The sequence below is a fragment of the Prinia subflava genome, chromosome 3 (genome assembly GCF_021018805.1).
Source record: "Prinia subflava isolate CZ2003 ecotype Zambia chromosome 3, Cam_Psub_1.2, whole genome shotgun sequence".
Classification (NCBI taxonomy): domain Eukaryota; kingdom Metazoa; phylum Chordata; class Aves; order Passeriformes; family Cisticolidae; genus Prinia; species Prinia subflava.
The window spans coordinates 16168535-16191520 of NC_086249.1; the positions used below are offsets into that span (position 1 = coordinate 16168535).

At 36.9% G+C, this 22986-nt stretch overlaps 1 protein-coding gene across 1 annotated transcript in view; it reads right to left on the reverse strand.

Annotated features, from left to right (window-relative positions):
• STXBP5L (syntaxin binding protein 5L) overlaps window positions 1-22986 on the reverse strand; it is a 177184-nt gene that overhangs the window by 22581 nt on the left and 131617 nt on the right. Inside the window, exon 19 of the mRNA XM_063394030.1 lies at window positions 14637-14702. Coding sequence (XP_063250100.1) covers window positions 14637-14702 — 66 coding nt within the window. The remainder of the gene's footprint in view (window positions 1-14636; window positions 14703-22986) is intronic.

A 22986-nucleotide genomic window follows, 5' to 3' on the forward strand; every position in this document is an offset into this window, starting at 1 on the left:
ATGTATATCCTACACAACCTGCCTGATTACAAACATAGAACTTTTAAACAACTTGGTGACCTCTGCAAAAAAGCAAAAGAGACCAACAATTTACCAGTAAAAAGATGAACACTTGTTAAAGGCAAATGTAATGAAAGTGTCAGTAAGAAAGAAGCACTCATTTGCAGTTAGTGCCTAGCAACTTTTTTACACTTGACACAAAAAATCAGGAAAGAATATGAGCAACCAATTCTTTCAGTTCTAACAAAGGGATAAATTCAAACAGAAAAACTAACTGAAAACCTTCCTACTAATGATTTGAGAGAGGCTGATACAAAGGAACATAAATATCCACAATTAGAAGCATTATAATATCATCTTAAGTTGTAAAGAAGTAATCAATAAAAGAGAAGATGAGAACCAGAAGAGAACCAGATAAATGCTTTATATGGAGCAGAAAGAACCTGAAAAATAAGTCTCAGAAAATCTTCTCAACAACTGTTGAAGAATACAGCCTTTACTGTTAAAGTGAAGAAAAATCCATTTGCTTCCACTGGGGGATTTTTGTTATTACCAATAAATTGGATTTTGAGTAATGATTATGGTGGTGAGTAACTTTTATTTTTAAAGCAGCAGAGATACACATTTGAATTAAGAAAAAAATGGTATTCTGCCTATGGTAACAAAATCCTATCATATACTTGGTTCTAGAATCACCATGTTTTTTGAAAGCAGAATGAATAGATGTATTTGTCAGAGAAACAAAATACTGTGGAGTGGCTGAAAACATTAAGTGCATTGTCAGATCACTGGCAGAGTCTCTTTTAGAACTACTATTTTTTGCCTGAAATTAGGAAAAAAATGAAAATACAAAGTAAATGCTCTGCAAATGCAAAAAAAAAAAGAGAATACATTATTGTATGTCATAACATCACCTCTATGTTATCATATCTGAAAAGCCAAAACCTGGCAGTCCAAACCAAAAACAAATCTAGCTGTGCTCCCACAGAATAGTGGGAAAATTTTGGACTACTCGGATCTAACTCTGCTCCTCAGATTCATCTGCTGAATTTCTAGTGATCATGTAACACCACACTACAGGACAATCTCAAAAAGTACACAGCACTCAGTGTGCCTCCACAGAATAATCTGACATAAATGGTTGTTATGCCTTGTGCAATAAACAGGAAAACATAAGACAGAAACCCTGACTGAATTCTGACACATAAGCATGAAATGTGATAAATCCTGAGCTGCACAGAAGACAACACTGCAACATGCAAGCAGAGTGGATAGACCATGAGACCATCTGGATATCAACAACTTGTCCTGAGCACCCCTTAGTGTAGCACTGCACCTGCATTGTCACCATGGAAAAAAACTGGCATTCATTCTCTGGTTTTAAAAATGAAAAATGAAAAATGTTACAACCTGAGAGGTGAACAGAGACCCCAGAATGGAAGAACACCTTGTATGTGTTTGCAGGGCTGGAAAGCAGTGGAAAAGGACTTACCTTTGAAGTCCCCAGTAAGGAACTCTTCTGTATGTAAAACCAAAGAGCTTGGGAGCAGTGAGTACCTGTTACAATGGAGCCTAGCAGTTGTGTATCATTTTGTTATTACCAACTCCTAAATGTACGATGATCTTTACCGCTTGTTTTGTTTTTCCAGCTGCCAAATTTCACTGCCTTTCCTTTGTGATGAAATTTAACTGTTGCTTATAATCATTTTAGTCAGGATATTTTTGGTATGGTTTAAGGCACTTACCTTGCACTTTAACTACTTGCTTGTAAAATTCCAAAGTAGATCAGTTTGTTGTATTTTTTTTTCTCACCTGGAAGCATTAGAAGTTAGAACACAGCCCCTTTCTGCTGTGAAATATAACCACAGAACACATGTGTATTCTGCTGTAATAACTGAATTATCCTGTTGCTTTTTAAAAATTCTGGTTATTTGGACTAGCAGAAGTACAAATATATTCATTAGATATATAGGTTCTCTTTTAAAAACGTTTGACTATAAACATTCTACTACTTAAGCAAGGAAGAAACTGGTGCTGTTATGCACCTGACCTTAAGAAGGTTAACAGACTGTTGTCTAGTAGGGTCCTATATACAGAGTATCAAAATCCAGGCCTCACAATGTGAAATAGCTGAAAAAGTTTAAAACCATTTCTGTAAAAGTGAAAGACCTCAGTCCACCTCAAAATGTTTTGCACCTTCATGGTGACAAAACCTGAAGCAGAGAAGGCAAAGCTCATCCTCCAGTGACTCAGCAAAAGCATAACCAGACGCTCGAGGGCTGAAATCCTTCCCCTGTATTTGGCACTTGCCAGACTGCAGATCAAGTGCTGAGAGACTTGACTGGACACAGTCCTGACCTACCTGCTGTAGCCTGGCCTGCTTTGAGCAGGGTGGGGGTCTAGACAACCTAGACCTGCAGGGTCTAGAGGTCCCCTCCAACCTTGATTATGCTGTGATTCTACCTAGAGGTAGAGTTCAGATAATTCCTCTACTCAGATGGTACTTTCAGACTGAGAAGGGGACAGAAAAGTTCCTCTACCCTTCTGGAAGGAGACATACACTGGACAGTCCCTAAAATCCTCATCATGCAAAAATACAAATAATTTTCCATGTATATTTCCAAGCATTTAAAGAAAATCATTGGTACAGCTGGATGTCTGGATGGCCTTGTCTACGAAGTCATACCAAGGAGGAAAGCAACTCATATAGTTTTGAAATTTCTGAAATGTTCTTTAGCTTTGTAAACAGAATTACAGATCCAGATAAATCATTACAGAATGCTCCACCTAAAATCTACCAGTTTGTCCAATGCAGTAGTAAGCAAAAACAGATTAAAAGCTTCAAAATTGTGTGAGTGCCTAATGTCTGCTGTAAATACTTTGAAAAATTTAAGTGATAATTGTTATAACCCCACTGCTTGTTCCTAAAATGGAAATGATGTTTCATTTATTCAGGCACTGTTTTATAGGCTTGGGAGCATCCAGGTCGTGATGCTTCCCTCTCAGTGAAATACAAAGGCATCAAACGGACGATGTTTTCATATTAAAACTCTATTACCATATGCATAAATCAAACAGATTCAACAAACCTCACACAAAATGGACAAAATTAAGTACAAACCCATAACCCCAGGTCCTTAATCTGATCCTTACAATTATGTTTTATGAACCCAGCTTTCAGAATTAAAGTTTTTGGGACTCTGCATTAGAATATGTTTCTCAAACCCCTGGAAAAATGAGGTTATTTGGTAATTTTTCTACATTTTCACTGATGTATAAAGTGGAAGATGTTAACTTCATTTGGCAAAGAACTCATTCACTGCTTATAAGTATCTGCAGAAAGCATACAAAAATATATTAAAATTTTGATGATCACAGCTTAACAGGAAGGAAAAAACCCACATCTATTTATATTTGCATTTCCTTTTGTTCTTTCACTAATAAAAGTCTAGGTGATGGCATAATTCCTTACAGTCAAACCATCTGTTCATAGTAATTCTAGAAAAGTCAGCAGTTACCAACTCTCTCCCCTCTTTAGCTATGGCTTCTGTCTGGCTCCCTGTGATCAGCTGGAAACTTTAAAAGCTTTTAGTGAAATGAGTAGAAATATTTTCTGAAAGAAAAATACAAGGTGAAGCTTGAAGTGGCTGGTGAAGCAAAGTGAGAGAACTTTCATACCAGAGCAGTTCTGTGTGTCTAGATACATCTCAGACTCTCCACTTGATTAAATGAAATTAGGATTATCCCCATAACTCATTTCTGTGAACCACTGCAAGGAAATGAAGATGATCTGTTCAGAAGACTTTGGGAAACATTATTAGGTTTAAAAATAAAGGTACTATCATTCAGAGCTGTCTCTGAAGGGTAATAGAGAAGCTGTACAGTCTGTGCAGCAGCATTGCCACAACTTCCTTCTGGTCAACTCAAATAAACACTGGGTTGCTGTGACCTGCAGTCACTAAAACTATCAAGAAGTCTCAGAGTATCCCTTCATGTGCCACATCACTCATTTCTGTGTGGAGATACAACATCCACAGGTGACAAATGTTTCAGCAAGGAGAGATAATAATCACCACATCAAAGTAAAAAGAAGCTGAGATCAACTTCATCAGTCATATAAAGGTCAAAGTGGAGTCCCAAAGTACCCTTAGGTCATGAAAATCCTGCTGAGGTTTAACAAGAACACCTTGAGTCATCAGATCACACATTATTCCCCTAAATGATAGCAAACTACTCCCCAAGCAATTTCCAGTACTGGCAACACCTCCACCTGAAATAGATTTAACTTCTACTTAACCTCTACTATTTACAATTCAAAGCAAAGTGAAAGCAAGGACATTCCAGGAGGCAGATCATAAGAAGGGAGCAGAACTGTAAGCTGCCAAATGCTAATGTATGCCCCAATTAGCTGCAGTCGCTGCTGAGAGTGGGCGATGTATCAGCGCTCTCTAAAAAGCTACGAGCCAGAGCCAGTGGGATGCATGGACAACATTTTATCATTTTTTATCATTTCAAAGTGGTGACCTGAATATCTTTACAAGAAGTGTGGGCCAAAAACTATTGTTAGCCCCTGAATATTCAGATTGTGGGGACCATCTCAGGCAGCAGCCAAATGGTGGATAAATAATCTCCAAGAGCTCTGACAGCGTGGCCAGGACATTCTGGAGCAGAAGTAACTGAAATGCAGTCACCACCTTTTCCAGGAACTCTCATTTAAATGTAGCTCCTTATACTGAGAAAGAGAGGCTCTTCCCAGCCTGTTGTAAACTAAGCAATCTATAATTCAGCACAGTTTTAATGGCCAGAATAATTCACAGGCATATCTTGCCCTTCTAAGACCATCCGGACTGAGAGCTGAAAGTCTGGGGGTTTTTCAGTTTATTTTCTTTTCCTTTTCTAAACCTCTCTCTGCTGTTGATTGTCCATGAGTATCTGCCAGTTTAGACATTGAATGCTGCTTCCACATGCTTCATCCTTAGCTTCTGGGAAATCTGAGCACAGGATACCTGATTGCTGCAGCACTAACAACAAACAAGATGCTTTAGTGACAATTTGATCACAACTTTCAGTGCTTATGAAGCTTTTGGAATCAGTGGCATTGCACTAGTTCCTGCAAGATGTGTAACTAGAGCTTCATAGGCTTATTTTATAGTTAGCTTCTTCTATTAAAAAATAACAAATACAAGCAAATAAAGGAATGGTAGAAACATGACTACTCTGAAATCAAAACTACAGGCAGGATTATGCATTCCATCAATCTTCAAAGTTCATTACATATGTCATATATTTAAAATGGATCATTATGCTTCCTACCCTTTCTGGTTGAATTTGTTTAACTTCTGGAGCTTTTTACCCTGCTCCCCAGTCCTTAGGATTTTCTTGGGATTTTTTTTTGTGTTTGCTTGGGGTTTTAAAAATATAATTCTGCCTGCAATTTGTCAATATATTCTAGGCAAAGCTTACAATATGCTCCCAACATGATTACAGGAAAGCTGATGATAAGGTAGCTTTTTCTCTGATATACAACATTTTATATTACACAACAAAGCTCTCACCAATTCTAATTACAATGGTATAGTTCTTTCTCTTTCAAAATCCTCTAAATCCAGTCTTTTGTCCATTAAGTTTATCTTTTGCTTATCTTATGCTTCAGGATTTAAAGTTATTTAATGCTATGTGTCTTTCAAGACAATATATTTTTTATAATACTAACAAAAAGAAGTTTGATCTGTAGAATATGGCTTAGTCTTAAATCTTATCCTACAGCTATTTTGATACTCTAAGTATTCACCTTCCCTCTTAATAGCTGCCCATTATTTTAGCAATAAATATTAATTTTACAGGTCTATAGCTGCCTACTTCTTTCACCTTTTTGGAGTATTAGATTGCTATGATTTTCCATTCCAAATTTTCTTTAGGTGTATTCCTCTGTTCCTACTTTCTCAAATTTATTTCAACTGATCACTTTGGACACTGAAACCCGCACAATTTGGATTAAACTTTCCAATGACTTTTTCAACATTTATTTACCTGTTCTTTACCAGGAGCAATTGACAGTTTTCCAGGTTCTTCAGTCATTTATATTATGGAAGATATATTTATGTACCTGACTTTTGCCTTGTGGTACAAGTGCTACCTTGGTTAATAGGTGCACACGATTCCCAGTGACAGAAATGAAGTTCAGCTGTCTTATGACATGATCCAAGGACATGATCCAACTTTAATTTTTTATCTCTAAAAGAACACTAAGTAATGAGGCATGGCTACTTAGCTTTTTCTGTCATCTTACAAGGGAAACTTCCCAAGAGACCAAAACTAGAAAGAACTCCTTGAGACTGAGAATATTTAAAGAACAATTATAAGAACTTTTTGTGTGAGCGACACATTCCAATCCAAATACCAGGAGCAATACCCTTTATGTGGATATGGTGTTGCATCATCTGCTCCAAGCAGTTTTAAGTTATTCAAGACACAGAATTTTCATTTTAGATTTTTGAGGTGAAATTTGTGCTCTCACTATGTGCACTATGTACACTTCCACTGAAATATTAAAGCAGAATTGAGAAAAAAGATTGCAGCGAACTCTGTATTTAACAGCTGCCTGAGGTAAGTCTCAAGGAGAAGACTGAGACAAATGACTGACTTCCAATCTAACTCCTCAGACATTCAAAGACACCATAAAATGCAGATGGTCAATTGTCTTATCACTGTTGTGGCACAATTCGTACACCAAATAAAGAAAATAGACCAGCGCATGCATTGGGTATTATAGGCAGAGTTCACCAACAACCAGCTTGGAAAGACTTCTGGAGCTTTTTCAGAATAAAGTATTACACACACAGTGTGTAATGACTGGCAATATATGTCTACATGAAATAAATGAATATTAAACAAGCAAAATGCTGAGAGCTGCCAACAGAACTGTATGGGTTAATAGGTGGTTTTTAGAAAGCCTTTTCATACAAAGCCTCTGAGGTTATTGTGTTATCTCATGAATCAGTTGGTAGAATGTTTTGCCAATGAATGTAAGGAAGTTTAAAGCTGTTGGCTTTCGCCTACCGTACCAAGATCAGTCTTAAGATCTGTTGGCAGACTTAACTTTCTTGATCCTTTAACTGAAACAACAGAAAAAGGAGAAAGGCAGTTGTTAATAAGTAAGAAAGAAAAAGGAGCGAGGGAAAACAACATGCCATCTTCTGGTTAAAACCATGTTGCAAATTTGTAGCACTTTTCTTTTAATCAGCACATAAATGCAGAATAATGGTTTAAATATTTTCATTTATACCATTCAGCAAAATAAATGCAATTGAACAAAGAAGCACTGGAAAAAAAAAATTACTCCAGCTTTCAAGGAGTGAATGATGTTTTACATAGCTTTGGCTGTGTGCCTGCAATATCTTACCTTGTGGTGACAGGAATGATAAAAAAAGAAACCACAAATGAGATTAAGGCAAATATTGCAAATGCTGGCTATGCAGCATATCACAAATATTTAAACACCTGCAAACCAATTTAATAAGAGGGTGCAATGAAATTATGAGATCTGATGACATCATACCTCAAGATAGCATTTGAAAAAGAGAGGGCATATTGCAGAGGTTATGGGGACAGAACATACTGTTGTAATATTGTGGAAAGGAAGACAGATTGCACAGAAACAAAATACAGCAGCTTCAGGACATAATGTGGTGTTATCTAGTCATCAAAATATTGTACTCAATTTAGTGAAGGTTTAATTATTTGTTGTGTTCCAATTATGCAAGAAACTGGTAATTTTGCTTCTGTTCAAAAATGTTTTCATTTCCTCACACATGAGCACATTTTAAAACAATGAACTCCAGAGAACTGAAATAAAGCATGTCTTGTAGCAGTCAAAATGGCATTAAATTTATCAGAAGAATGCCTTAAGAAATCTTGTATTAATTATTCAGAAGATTTGATTTCCAATTTGGTTATTTCATTTTGTATTCATTATTTTTTACATGGTTTTCTGCCTCTTACCCCTTTCCCATGCTGTCTGTTACCAGAAGGGAACAATCAAATATTTGTCAACTAACTATTATATCACTATTATTAGACTTCTAAAGGAAGTCCCACATGGTAAATACTGCAGTGATGGGAACATAAGAATATAGGGAACAAATTCTTAGTAATTTGTATTTGGTAAGCTTTTAGGTCAGAAGGATGCCCAGAACAGACACTCATTCTTTAAGTCACAAAATTCTAAATTAAAAAAAAAAAAAAGAAAAAAAGAAAAAAAAAAAAAAAAAAAAAAAAGAAAAAAAAGAAAAAAAAATTCTGTTGTATTCTTTTGCAAGGCCAGAAGTAAATATCAGCCAGCACCTATGCTAGATGTTTTTCTCTTCAGGGATGAGTAGGGGAACCCATGAGGCTCTTGAGCAATATTTTGCTATCAGTAGACCCACCACAGCCCTCCCAGTAACCCAACTTTAGCCATAACTTTAATCCAGGACACAGTAAAGAGGTCTCTCCAGATCAGCCTGACATCAAAAATACATACCCCTAACACTACTACATAAAAATTCTCTAATTTGGATACCAAGTGTTAGGCACCAACATCCATTTTAGGCACTCACACAAAGGGCAGTTTGATTTTCAGAACAGCCTTTAAAAACCCATTCTATTTATCTGAGCAGCTGTCAAATACTCTTTCAGACTGTGAATGGGAGGCTACTGCTCCAGAAAATCAGTGCTCTGCTATAAAGAAGCATCACTCGTGATATAATCTCCTTTTAGGGGAAGGACAACATCTGGCCTAACCAGCCCTCTGAAAAAGGATAAGCAATTCATTAGAAAAACTGTAGGGCACTTTACTAACAGATTAGGACTTAGAGTAGCTAAATTAGTGCTATCATCATGCAGCTTTGAGCTTTGAAAATTGGTAGTCTTAACTTCTTCTATTTCTAGGTTACAGGTGTACAGCAGGAATTATGTGTCTTGTGTTGCATGCCACAGCTGTTCCCAAATGGTGACACTCATCTGAACCACAACAGCTCCCAGCTATTTGTGTGCAGGCTCATACAGCACATGCAAAGTTTGGACTTTCTGATTCCTCTGAAGGAGTCTACACTGGCTTGGTTTGGGAGCTGCCACGTGACAATCGCACACCCTTCACGTGGCAATCACACTGATGCACTAGGACACAGCACAGATCACTATCAATAGACCCCATATTTGAAGGTAAAAACAACAGAAGCTGCTGGTTGTTTTCATGCTTTACTGTGATTAAAGATGTCTATATCAATGTTTTTGAACTAACTTTTAAGTATTAATAATATCCACATTCTGATCAATTTATGTAACCTGGTTTTAGTACCTATATAATGCAGGTTTTACTGTCTTAACATCTTTTATAAAGAAGGATCATGCACATAAGCCTATCTTGCTGACAAAGAGATTTTGAAAACCAGTTTTATTTGAGAATGGAGTATAAAGGATCTAGAGGCCAGCATAGTTGTCTGCTGTCATTATTTGTTTATATTCACACTGGAGGCAGCCAGCAGAAATTGTGACGCTACAGCATAAGGCAAGACAGCCCCTACCCAAAAGAGCTTCAAGTGTCAAGAGTCAAATCATTCAACTGTGGGATGAGGAAGAGTTCCTAGGTACAGTCTAGCAACCAGCTAAGCTGAGCACGCAGGTTTTCTGACCCGACAACATCCTGCTCTGTAGCCATATGGTTCCTCTCAGTCTTCCAAGGAAAACACCAAGGCACAACCAACAAACAAACATGCACTCACAGCTCTGGCATTCAATGCTGTTTCCCTCAGCAATTACAGCAGCACTGTGGTCACAGAATTTCACATGACTCAAAATGAAGGTGACTTTATACAGGATTTTTTCTACTGAGAAGCTTCTGCCTGGCTAACACTTGGAAATATCAGTCCCAGTTACTGCTAGAGCCCCCTTGAACCTTGAGCCACACACCAGGGGCTGCACAAGGGCCCAAACCCACGCCCCCAGCTCCATGGATGTATTGTGCACACTCCCTGTTCCTTGCTAATCCCTACATACAAGTCCCCTCTCAAGAACTTAAGCACGAATTCACCTGTTCAGAAACTCCTTTGCTCAAGGGAAATAGTGATAAAATGCACCTTGTATCCACCCTGCTGAAGCTAATATCAAATTATTGTCTTCTGACTAGCTAACATTCTTTTTAATTTAATATAGATAAGTAGAAATGGCTTTTCCAGTGTTATCAGTAACTAAGTTTCAAAATAAATTACCTAGGTTTTACAGACAAAATGTTTTGAAATGTTTACTTTCTAGCTTGTTTTCCAGGAGAATATAATTTTGAAATGGAGTCAAATCTCTTCAGCTACTCTGAAGTCACCCACAAGTCAAAGAAAGAGAATGATTGTTTAGAAACTTAAAAATATTAACTCTTCTTGAAAGAAAGCTATTTTAAAAACACTTCAATAGGAAAGTGGGAGTTCTGCATGGCAAAGGCCTAATCCCAACAGATTTAACCAGTAAAATGAATAAGGATAGCAGCATTTGGAAATCATAGTATGTATAAAAACTTGTGATCTTGCCATTAGGGACCTGTCTCAAAGCTCATGGGAATCAGTTGTGGGAATTTTCACACAGCGTTCTCTAAACTTCAAAATCTTAAAAGCATTTTGGATGCAAGCCCACAATATGAAGGTGCTTCTTAAGAAAAACCACAACTTTATTTTCATTTTAGAACAAGCATTCGAGAAGTCCCTCTCTATACACAGACTGAAGAAATTCCTTCCTTCAGGTCTTTGAAAGGAGTCTAAAGTGTCCATTTGCACTGCACACAACAAATGACCTATCAAAGTTGTATTTTCCTGTGCTCACAGTGTATTTGCTTTTCTACACTTCAATATGAAGCTCCATATGAATGCTTAAAACAGTAATGGACATACATAATTATATATATTATACATTAAATCCGTAAGAGTCGTTGAATAAGTTTACCTAAAGAGATGATAAAAATAAAGGTAAAATTTACTGGAATGGGTACTGTTCTGTAACACATTACACAGTAATTAACTCAAGCATTTGATAGAGCACCATTTACATGATGAGTGCTTTAGAGCTACTCAGCTTTCGTGTGCCCCTGCAGAATGAAAGCAGTACAAAGCCCTTTTGACCCCTAAATCACAGACAAAACAAAAATGCAGTTTGAAGGAGTAAGTGCAGGAGTAAGAACAGGATGTTTTGAGGCTGTTGGTTTAAAGCCACCAAATACCATGACATGGCATGCCTCGCTGCATTTCTGCAGTCATGAAACATGCTTTATATAGGCAAGAGTTTGGGGTTTTCTAAAGTTCTGTTGTTCCACAATTTTTACCAATGTTATTCCATACATATTACTACATCCAGAGTACATTTACAGTGGAAATTGCCACCTGTCAGATATTCAAAAATAAGCAGAATCTTTCAACTAACTTCTTCTTTTCCTTTATAGTGTTGGAAATGCATCACTATAGTATTTAAATACCAGTTTAATTAAAGACACCAGTGGTTAAGGAAGATTATTCCTCTCCTCTGCCTACCACTCTTAAAAAACAAGGATGCTATTTCTTCACTTGTGCTAACCTCTGTGTGGCACTGTGCATTTCAGAAAACTTTTAATCAAATGGTTTAATTTTACATTCTATTCTGAGCAGTTTTCAGAATGGGAATCTGATTTTTCAATTATATCTGCAGAGTCATGTTTTAGTAAGTAGCACAGGAGGAACATCTGAGAACACAGTCTTGTGAAACAAGTTAAATATTACTTAATGAAGAAGTAAGATTTGTACTGAATTATGTACCAGCCCTGCATGTGAAATAAGGAGTACTCTTCAGCCCTGAGTTTCTTGCTCAGTACTTCAACACTCATATCAGTGATAGAACACACAAATGCCTAATTCTGCTTTGAGGCAGGGAGAAGAGAAACAACAAAGCCAAATTTGTGAGTTGACCTAGGGTGTCTCTGCAGAAATTTAGTCAGAGTTTAAAACATTGCCAAATGCTAGAATGTTACAGGCAAAATCAATTTTTTCATGGAAACAGAAATAGTTCAGGCAGTCTAAGCAATGTTCAGCATCAGATCAAAACATGAGAGGCAGGAGATCTTTCAAGTTCTCCAAGAAGCCTTTACCAACACTGTTCTTACAGCCTGACTGGAATGGAAATCTGACTAAGCTACTCCTGGCTTTCTCAGACGTAGAGCTACTCATGTCTACACTGGCAATTAGTGTGCCCCAGGGATTCTTCCTAGGCCTTCCTTTGGGAGTCTCAAAGTACACACGTGAGCACAGCAGTGTTGTTCCTCAAATCATCACCCTTCCAAATCATCCATCCCTGATGGAGCTAAGGATGAAGATGCTCACCACCGTGCCATCCATCACTCGTGTGCAGTGTTTGCCATCCACACTCGTGCCCTCCAGCAGTTTGCACCTCATGTATGTACTGAGCACCCTCAGGGCCAGTACCTGGCACAAACTTCCCTGCTGGGTGAAGAACTGATGTGGATGTGCTGCTACAAATCCAATTCTGTTCCGTCTGTCTTTGCCACCTTACGTAGTCACACCCAGCAGGCCCTCCTCCCTTGGGGAGCAACTTGAGCCGCTTCACACAGCAGTTCAGATTTTCTTTCTGGTTTTGCTAGGTGTCTGAAGGATCGAGTCTGTTTTCAGCAGAGGAATGTCAGTGGTTTTACAAACACAAAGGTCATGGGGCTCTTATGGAACACAGCACACTTCCATTGCACAGCTCGTGTGCCATGGACTTTAAACAGACAAAGGCAAGGCTGGAAGTGGAAGGATCCTGCCTGACAGATCCATAAGTATGTAGCTGTGCTCTATGAGCAAGAAACATTACTCAGTGAGAAGGCTGGTGTAGGTGTGAGGCTGTGCTGGTGAGCACAGGATCAGTCCCACTCCCAAGTTTTGGAGGGTGCAGCTTTGAGGTCACTTATTCCAGGTGACTAGGTTGGATTTTGCCTCATTTTACAGGAGGCATGCAGAAGCAATATTAATTAAATAAAAATAATTAATATCAGTCACAGTAAATGAAGCTTCTTTTAAAAAGTAGTACTAATAATAGTTACTTCCTACAAAACTGCACCTGATTTCACATTTTAAAAATATCAATATAGCTTGGAAAACAACATGAAAGTGCTAAAATAGGAAACACCCATAAATATGCCATGTTTTCCTTGCTGAATATCTCCAAAGCAGAAAAAAGCAGAATAAATTTTGGAGCAAATTATCTCAGATTTATCTAAGAGAGCTATTTTTGAGCAGTAGCAGAATGAAAAATTGAAGTTAACTGTAGAAAAAGTAAAGTGTTATAGGAGACACTCATCATTATAAAACTAAGAATATGCACATATGGTTACCAAGTCAGTCATCTCTTAAGTTTCAGTGAAAAGAAAGGGAAAGGTTTTAGCTCATTTCTGAAGAGAAAAGTGAAAAGTTGAATCCAAGTAAGCCACAGAATAAATAATCTAATTATAACTGAGCTATCATATGTTTTATTTTAAAGCCTATATCATGAGTTTCTGAGGTCCTGCTCAAGGGTTTGAGCTCCTAGTTTTATATCAATATTATTATAGCCTATTTCACTTTGATATCACCATATCTACAGAATCAGGGTTGCAAATAGTACAAGGAAATACATATTTCAAAGTAGCTGTTTTGTTTTAGCTCTTGGTATGTCAGGAAAACATTTTTATTAGTTTCAGTCTTCTATAAATTACTAATTAGTAGCTTTCATTCAAGATTAATGTGTCCTGTTATTATGACAGAAAATATGTGAAACAATAACAGAGAATTTGAATTGCATAGTTGTGGGAATTTGTTACGATAACTAGGGGGGATAAAGTATCTATCAATACTTACCAAACTACAAGGAAAAGAAATGTGATATGCATACCACAAGCAAAATGAATGTATCACAGCTACACCTCCTTATTTTCCATAACATTTAGAAGTCAGCTACCAGAAAACAGCTCTTAGCAACCATCTTTAAGACAGTGAACTCACAGTAAAGAGATCAATGTAGACTTGCTGAAAAGGTCTCTGGCAATGAGACAAATTCCACCTTCTGAAAGACTATGGGTAAAATGGGAAACATTTATGAATTTTTGTATGGCCAAGATTTCCCTGCCCTGGCTGATACAAAAATATTTTCCTTGAGGTTCTGCTTTCACTGTAAATTACATAAATTAGGCACCAGGGTTCTAACGGTTAATATTTACCATCTCCATACTGCTGATTTCAAATGATTTCTCCATGTACATGTATGTATAATATATACATATAGAATTACAAGGACTCCCTATTGTAAAGAAACTTGGAAAGCCTTTTAAAAAAACCAGAAAAACAAGTTTCTTATAGGAGGCTATAGGAATATACCTGCATGGTCCTGTTACTTCAGATGTTTTCACACTGTTCACCTCAAGATGCACCACGTACATTTGGGTTTTCCTTAAGGAAACAGACTTAGGATTTTACTGTGCTACATAAAAAGCGCTTCTCCAGTAATTTCTTCTCTTTGGAACTATGAACTTCACTTCTTAGGGATTAATGAAACACAGTGATGCATGACATGAATGGCTTATACAGACTGCAGGAAGAGAAGCCAATCACCTTTACCTGAAGTGGGAGACTTGCAACGCTCAAGCTCCAGGGAAACTGGACTGTCACTGAGTTCAGTCAGGCCTGAAAAAATGGAGTTAAAGAGTTAAGTTACAATCTAACAGGGCATGCTTAAACTTTCTTGGTTGATGATATTCTGCACTTTAAAGTCAATTTGGGGAAAGGAATGGTGTGAAATGAGAGGGAAATAATCTATTTCAGATAAGTGCAGTTATCAGGCTGTCACTGCAGCAATTTAGGCTTGGTTAAAAAAAAAAAAAATCACACCTCTTGTTAACTCAGATTTGTTTTCCGAGTGCCTCGGGATAGAAAAGAGTGACTGTACCTACCGAAAGAAAACAAGTAAGTATAGTTTAAAATGTAAAAGTCTGTGATATGACTCAAACTCATTCATCCCTGTCAAACTGATGTGGAAACAACTCTGTGCTTTCAACTGCTGCATAATGCAGGGAGGAAATCTTAAAAGAGGGGAAAAAAAGTAAGATTACTGCTACTGTGCAATATTGTAACTTTCATGAATTCACACAAGAGAGGTCATTTTAAAGGACACAGAAGCACTGATAATGCTGGCTGAGTGTAAGACTGAGTTTTTCGATAAAATGCTTTCTACATGGTATTTATAAATATTTGTCAGGAACTCTACCTACATGTAAGACAGCACCAAGGAAAGCAATCCTAGTCTATACTGCGTAAACTTGAGCTTGTTTCTGTGAGCAAACTAAGATCCATCTTGGCTGAACATTCAAGTTCAAACATGCCTGTTGGCATGGAAGGGAGGGAAGGTCTGAGCTCACTTCATCCTTTACCATGGGCTCCCTGTTGAGTGGGTGAACTGGGCATGGCCACACCTATCCAGATGCACCCTTTGTGTGTATCCCTAAAGCCCTGTGCCTCACCCTTGTTACAGGAGCTCTAGCACTCCATGCCACTGACAGGCAGCCCTGCCCAGACGTTCACATGCCAGCTAGGTGCACCCACAGCACTGAGGTCAGAGCCCACAGTCAGGTGTACATTACTGCCACACTGATACTGGATTTACACACACTCTGCTTGTGCTGCATCCTGAGAATCCAACATCCTACAAGAACCTTTCAGTGTGCTTTAAACAGCTCCACAGCTCCTGTGAGATTACATGTTATAATTTTTAATGCTTCCAGACCCTCAGGTCCAGAGACTCTCACCACTAAAATTCATATACACTCTTGTTTAGGAAAATTCTGCCACTCAGTCACCAGTCCTGCTTTCTTAGTACTGAAACCATTGGAATCCTAATGTAGGTACAACTTTATTACAATGTATTTTTGAACTGCTAAAAGAACTGGAGAATATCCAGAGCCCCAGCCAGCAGAACAAAAAAGCTCCTACCAGTAATGAAGATGTAGGAGTGCAAGAATAATGCTGAGAGCCCTTTGGAAAACCAGCAGTATTGATTTAGTCTGTTAAGTCAGTAGGAACACCATACTCGCTTCTAACTTAAGAAACAAGATCTGCCAAACTAGACACTATTGTTGAAAACCAAAGATTTTTTTATTTTGAAAAATGTACTTGAATCTTTCTTTGATTTCACTTAGAATCTGTGAGAAAAATTTATATTTCAATCAACTGCAAGTTCGGTCACTTTTGATGTTATGAGAATACTCAGGAACTGTAATAATTTAGGAAGCCTCTCTTGTACAGTGGATCTTACTTCCACTAGAACCCAAGGCTTCTGTATGTACCTAGAGATTTGGGACATAATTCATTTTTCCTGCAGAACTGTCTGTAGGGTGCAGCAGGAGCAATTTTGGCCCATTTGCATAACAGCAGAGGCCTTGGATAAATAAAACTTACACTGTTTCTTTTGTAAATGCTTTATTGGAGATATACAAGTTTTAACACCTTGTCTAAGACGTCCTGAACATTGTATAATTAGTTCTTCTGTTGGATACAATATCAAAGCCCAGATCAGACTTTGCTTCTAAATAGTTTGGTTTGGTTTTTTTACCATGGTGTTCATAAAAACAATACTCCATCTCCATATAAATTATGGTGCCAAGGACTTAAACAGGAAGAACACCAAACTGTACTACCCAAGAGCAACCACAGTAAGAAGACCATGACTTCTTCGTGTTTGGTACAATTTGCAACAAAAACCACTGAAGATACATTTCATGTTATGCTATTTAAGAATGTTGAACAGGTAAACTTCTCTACAAACCTTGGCTTGCTGTCAAGCTACTGTCACCCCTAGCAATGACCACTTACAGATGCCTTTAAAGAAGAAGTGCAACATATCCCCTGTGAAATGCAATGCCCTGCACTGGAGTATTGGCTTAATCTCACTTAGATTTCCTTAAGAATTCCACTTACAAATGTTCTCCTGCCATAAATCTTTCTTGCTTTGAAATATTATAATGAGTTCTGCTCATTAGATAGCCATTTACCCAAAGTCTCTTTTAATCTTGCTAAATTCTAAATTCTGAAGACGTTGTAAGGCAATGAATTACTCAATCATCATTCACTGAAAAGGATAAACACGTATTCGTCAATTTTTATGTGTTACCTTTGATTCCACTAAATGTTTCCCTTGGAGATAAGAAAATGAGCTCTCAAGCTTTTCCTTGTAGTACTGCTCATTTTTTACTTTCATTTCCTTTTTAAGGAAACCAAACTAAATATTTTCAATAATTTACCATGTATAAATATTTCCATGAACCTTAGCTTCCCTCAAATGTCTGAGAGACTACAACAGATACTGAAGTCAGATTTTAAAAATATTTTCATTTTACATTTTGAATTCTGTAGGCAGTTTGTGCCCCAATATATTTTAGCTATTTTTAGTCCCCCCCAAAACCACCACCCCAGGAAATTTTAAGCCCACCTACAGAAAGAGGAATATAGCAGTAAAAAATGAAGGCAAAACCCCGAGACTAGCAGTATGAACAACCATCTGAGAGAAGATATACCCATGGACATTATAAAGAAATCAGCTTTGATTTGAGCAAATTGTAAACGTGTAAATAATGCAAGGTGTAAATATATCACATAAGGCACTAAAAGACTTCTGCAGACATGTCCTGTGGATACCTTTCTAAATTTAGTGTGATTTTCATTTCTTTTTTATTCAAGGATCAAAACCCCTACTAGTATGAGGTAACAACTTCAATGAACCTGTAATGTAAAATTATGTTTGAAATTTGAAAATTCTATCTGTAGGTTTGAATGATTCAGACTGATCATTTACTCTAAAGCACCCAAAACCATCACATCTTTGCTTATAAAGAAATGAACTATAAATAAATTATCATAAATATTCACAAGCCAATATAATAAGTAAGCTCAGAGTTATCTTAATCCCTCATCTTTGCACTGAATTATCATACTATGTTTTATGTTTATATACCTATATATATATCTATGCATCCATTCTTTGGAAATTAGTTAGTTCAGAATATAGCTGTTGACTTAAACTCGACCTATATTAGCTTCTTAGGTGTGACTTAAAATTACTGATATACAATGACTGACTCATAGCACACAGTTTTCTGTGTCCTCCTCACCGACTGAGGTTACTTCTGCTCACCCCCTCTCAAGGGACTGGCCTGAGGGAGGAACAAGGACTTCTCACTGAAAAGTCTTCATTATGAAAATTATTTTGCAATGAATCAACATCCTTTGGATTTGACAATATTTTGGATGCTTCATAAAGACTATTTTGTTCTACCAACAGATGGTATGAATTTCTAGTAGGAGATGCAAATTTCTTTTGCATCATTTTGGTATTTTTATATTCTGCTGCAGATATTATCCCTCTAGATGCAATAAATGTACTTGTTTTAATATTTGAATGCATGTTATCCAAAATCGGGTAACAATATGTACAACTTGATTTCAATTGAAGAAGAAAACCAACCAAATAACCAACCAACCATGTAACTCTGCAGTGCAGCAGAGAGGGTTTATTTTATTTAGCTTGTCATATAATCTTGCTACAAAGGGAGGTTGCTGCAGATGTTACAGCAAATGGAACCAGTCATCAACACCTGAAAGTTATCCCCAGCTCTGCACTTATGCTCACCTTAACTTCTTATTTTCCTCAAATTACTTCTCTGATCGGACAATTATGTTCCAGTCTCTTCCACTGTGTATGCCTAGAACTGGTTACACTTCTTCCCTCCTTACTTCCCTTTCCAACTTTCACTTCTCAAACCAGAGAATGTGCTGCCTTAATGCTCTAAGTCCACTCTGGGTGCATTTGAAAAGTCTGCTTTACATATGTAACCATTATTGAGCTATCTATAGATTTATCGGCTAAAATTCAAAATATTTATTCCATAACTGTACTCTGCATATTGGATGTCCCTGACATTGTCGATCATATCTTTCCTCTGGAAAGCCTCTCTTCTCCAACTTACTGCTTCTTTCCTCTTACACATTCATTCTTTTTTTTTTCCCCTTTCCCTGTTCAGTTGCAAGACATCCCAGACTGAAATATCAACACTTCCTTTCTCTGACCCAGTATTTGAAGAGATTGTTTTGTATAAATATGGCAAAAATTATATATATATATATATATATCCCTAATGATTCATAAGTACACATCTTTAACTTGGATTTATTCCATCCAAGCTGGAGTAGTAATCATGTCTTTCAAAAATCTACTCAGGAGTGTCCAATATGATTTTAACAGCACCAAGACGAATACGACTTTTTTTTTTTGTGATGAAGTGTCCTCTTTACTATATCAACAGAGCTATCAGCATCACTGTCTTCTCTGATGCTATAATCCATAATATTGGTTCCATCTTTGAAGGTCACACTTTAACTCTTGTAATTAGGCTGGGCACTAAATTATATAGTCTCTTCCTGCAAATAACCTCTGAAATGACCAGCAAAACACTAAGTATCTTGCTCATTGATAATCTCTTCTTTGGCTTCAACGCCTACAAGTCTTATTTTCTCATACTGATCCACATGAAATTATCTTCCTGCTTCAATACTTAATTGAATCAACTACTCATGTATCTTCCCATTAACTTCCATTTTTAGTGATATAACCCTTAGAAGTTTAGACCTAATGCTTCTGTTATCACATGAATGCTCCTGCTTTTGTCATAATAGTATCAGCTTCAACTGCACAATTTCCAAAAATAATTTACTTTTCCCATCATCATCCCTTATGAGAAAAAATAAACTTGTAAGCAAAATCCAGAATCCTCTCTTAATACCCCTCTTAAAATTCATCTCTCAGATAAGAGATATAACAAAGCAGAACTTGAGAATGACTTCGCAAAATATTTTCAGTCTGTGACAGATTCTAGTCCTGTTCTTGATCTTACAGCATCTTTCAGATCATACAATATATACTCCTGTATAAGTATCAAATGACAAAAGCGAGAACCAAACCATTTTTGAGGAAAGAAATTAAGCTGTTAATGATCTTGCCTAAAAGTCAGACTACTACTTCATAGGAAGTTTATGCAGACTTTTCTGACCATGGAGATGAAGACAGAAACAACATAATACATTTTCAGCTATGAGAGACTCTGTGATCTGTGTTTGTAATTTTGTATGAAAACAGTGGTAATTTTTGCCCTTAGAATTTATTACATTTTTAGAGGGGAGAAAAAACCCTCCAAACATTTGACTGCTGTCTGTCACTCGGGTTCTCTGTTACAGACTTGAAATTAGCAAGATCAGATTAATAGACTTTAAGATATCATACACCAAACCTTTTTATGGACTGCTGAATCTGTAACTGGACTAGTCTTTTAACTAAACAGACCACCTTTTATGAACCATTATGAAATCAAGTCATAGAAATCAGCCTAGAGGGATGGAACAGAATGTGTTGTGCAAGTGTACAAATGTATTTCAATAGGTACATAACTTTATATTTATGAGAGATGATGAAACAACTACCACTCCTTTATCCTGCCTATACTGAATACTTAACATAAAATTGCCTATCCTGTTGTTCTGTGAAAAGTGCTTTAAAAAGAGGCATCCTAGAGACCTAATTACATATAAGCACTGCAGTTAATTAAGATACGTATGGCTCATCTGTTGAACAGTCATTTTTGCAAAATTAATTATAGCTTTGTTCACTGCATTCTGCAATGATGAATACTAATATTTAAATTTCATATCAATATAACTCATAATTTAAAGATATTAAAAATGTGAATTTTCATAGCTCTCTTTGATGTATGTATTTTTATGCCACTTTACATTCCCCATTGAAGATCAGAGGCATAGGATAGTTCCCCAAAGCCAAATATTTAAGCACCAAACCAAGATATTTAAAATTTTAAATTTCACAGCATCCAATCCAATGGGTACTCTTTTATACCACATTGTTCTTCTGAAAAAAGGGAAGAATTAATTGGTAACTACAGATAGTGCCATTGCAAAACAAGAAATGCTTCATCTCAGTAAATGTATATGGAAACGAATATAAAACAAAAGAAAGATACTGTCACCAAGAACATAACATTGTTGAAAAATAATTGCTAAGGCCCAATCTGTCCCATATAACACCGAGGTTTTCTCTTTGACTTTCTTTTTAAAGAAAAGAATTTCTGTATAATAAAGGTAATTGTCAAAAATAAGCATGGTTGACATCACAAAATGTAATAAGTTTGCATGCATGCTGAATGTGTTTAAAAAAACACATTACAAAGCACAAACACATGGGTTTAAGTCAGGCATAGTCCAATCATGATAAAGCTTTTTGCCTAACCTTTATAGAACTTACTCTGATAGGAAGTACGGATCCGTTTCGTTAAATCTGGATAAAAGTTAGACAGGCCACGCATGCAAAAGTTGTCTTTGGAACATGCCAGTACACCAGCATCAGCAGCAGGCAGAGGAAAGAGAGAAAAAACAGTCTAAAGTGAAAGGAAGTGATACCATAACCAGCATCTAGAACAGCCAAGGTGAAGAAATTTCAGCAGATGCTTACCTTCCAATTGGGAGATATAACAAGAAAAATAATCAAAAAAGTAAAGGATGTGGGATGGATGGTGAGAAAGCAGCTGAGGCTTTTTTTAGCCGCATAGTTTCTATGAGCAATCTAGACCTTGCAATCCTTCTTAGTGGTCATTTATCCCTAGTGGGCTCCATTCTGGCAGCACTGGATAGCTGGAAGGATGCCTTAAAAGATTGGCCCAGACTGCCACTGACAGAGAAAAACCCTCTGTGAAACAGTGCTGATAACAGCTTTTTCTACATGAGCAATCCTCCACCTTTTGTACAGAGCTCTGCAGCATGTTTGTGGCTAGCTGCTCACATTTCTTAGGGAGCTGCTGTGGGGCTGGCTGAAACCAGACAGAGAAGCTAAAGGTAACTTGAAGCTGCTGGTCTCTTCTCTCCTCAGCTGTGCCAAATTTACATATTTAACACTTGGCACAGATGGGAACTAAGTTTGCTATGATTAAATGCATAGAAAGTGAGATAAATGGTCTTTCAGGAGCAGAAGTAGGCCTGAACACTTGTATTTTAGTCTATAAATTTTCCTGTAGATTTTGCTTTCTGTTTGGAGTGTAAACACATTCAAAATTAAAAACCAATATTTCCCATAACTCTGTGGAGAAGTAGGATTTGATGACTCAGTGTAGGGTCTGCTGATGAAAATGCTGGTGGCATAAACCCATTATAATCTATTGCTTTTGTAATTTTAGAGTTAGATATAAACCTCCACATTTTCACAGATATTTTAAAAACTAATTCTAAAACTTCACAGCTATGCAAAACACACTTCATAATTGTGTCTGACTCTTGCATGTTACTATGGGATATGTCAAGTGGAAAGACTTGAAACAGACGATCTGACTTTTTCTCATACAAGTAAATGTTTAGATAACCAACAAATTATGGTAAAATGTAACCCTACTGAAATATTAATATTTCTAATACACAATGCATAATAACCATTATGACTTACTGTGATCCTCTTAGCATCAAATTTTAAAAAGGATGTTGTAAGTTTATATTAAGAACTTCAGTTCACTAATGAAATGCTTAATTTGAGCTCTTTGTGTTACCTCCATAACAAGCCTCCCAGGTGCCACACATCTCTAAACACAACTGACTATTCCAACAAATAGCACCTGGCAGAAGGCACATTTAAGCTTAAACTGGACTCTCATTTATTGGCATGAACTTATTGAAACCAGAAAGAATATAGCATACAAAGTACACTTCAAGGGACTGCCAGAGAAACAATTTATTGCTCTGCTTGTTATGATTTTTACGGACTCAGCTAAGGGAATTACTTGCTGACCTCCATCCCAAAAGGAAAAAAAAAACCTCATAAAACATTTTATTTATGAGAAAGTGCCCGCACCTAGAGCACGTCAAATTTCTT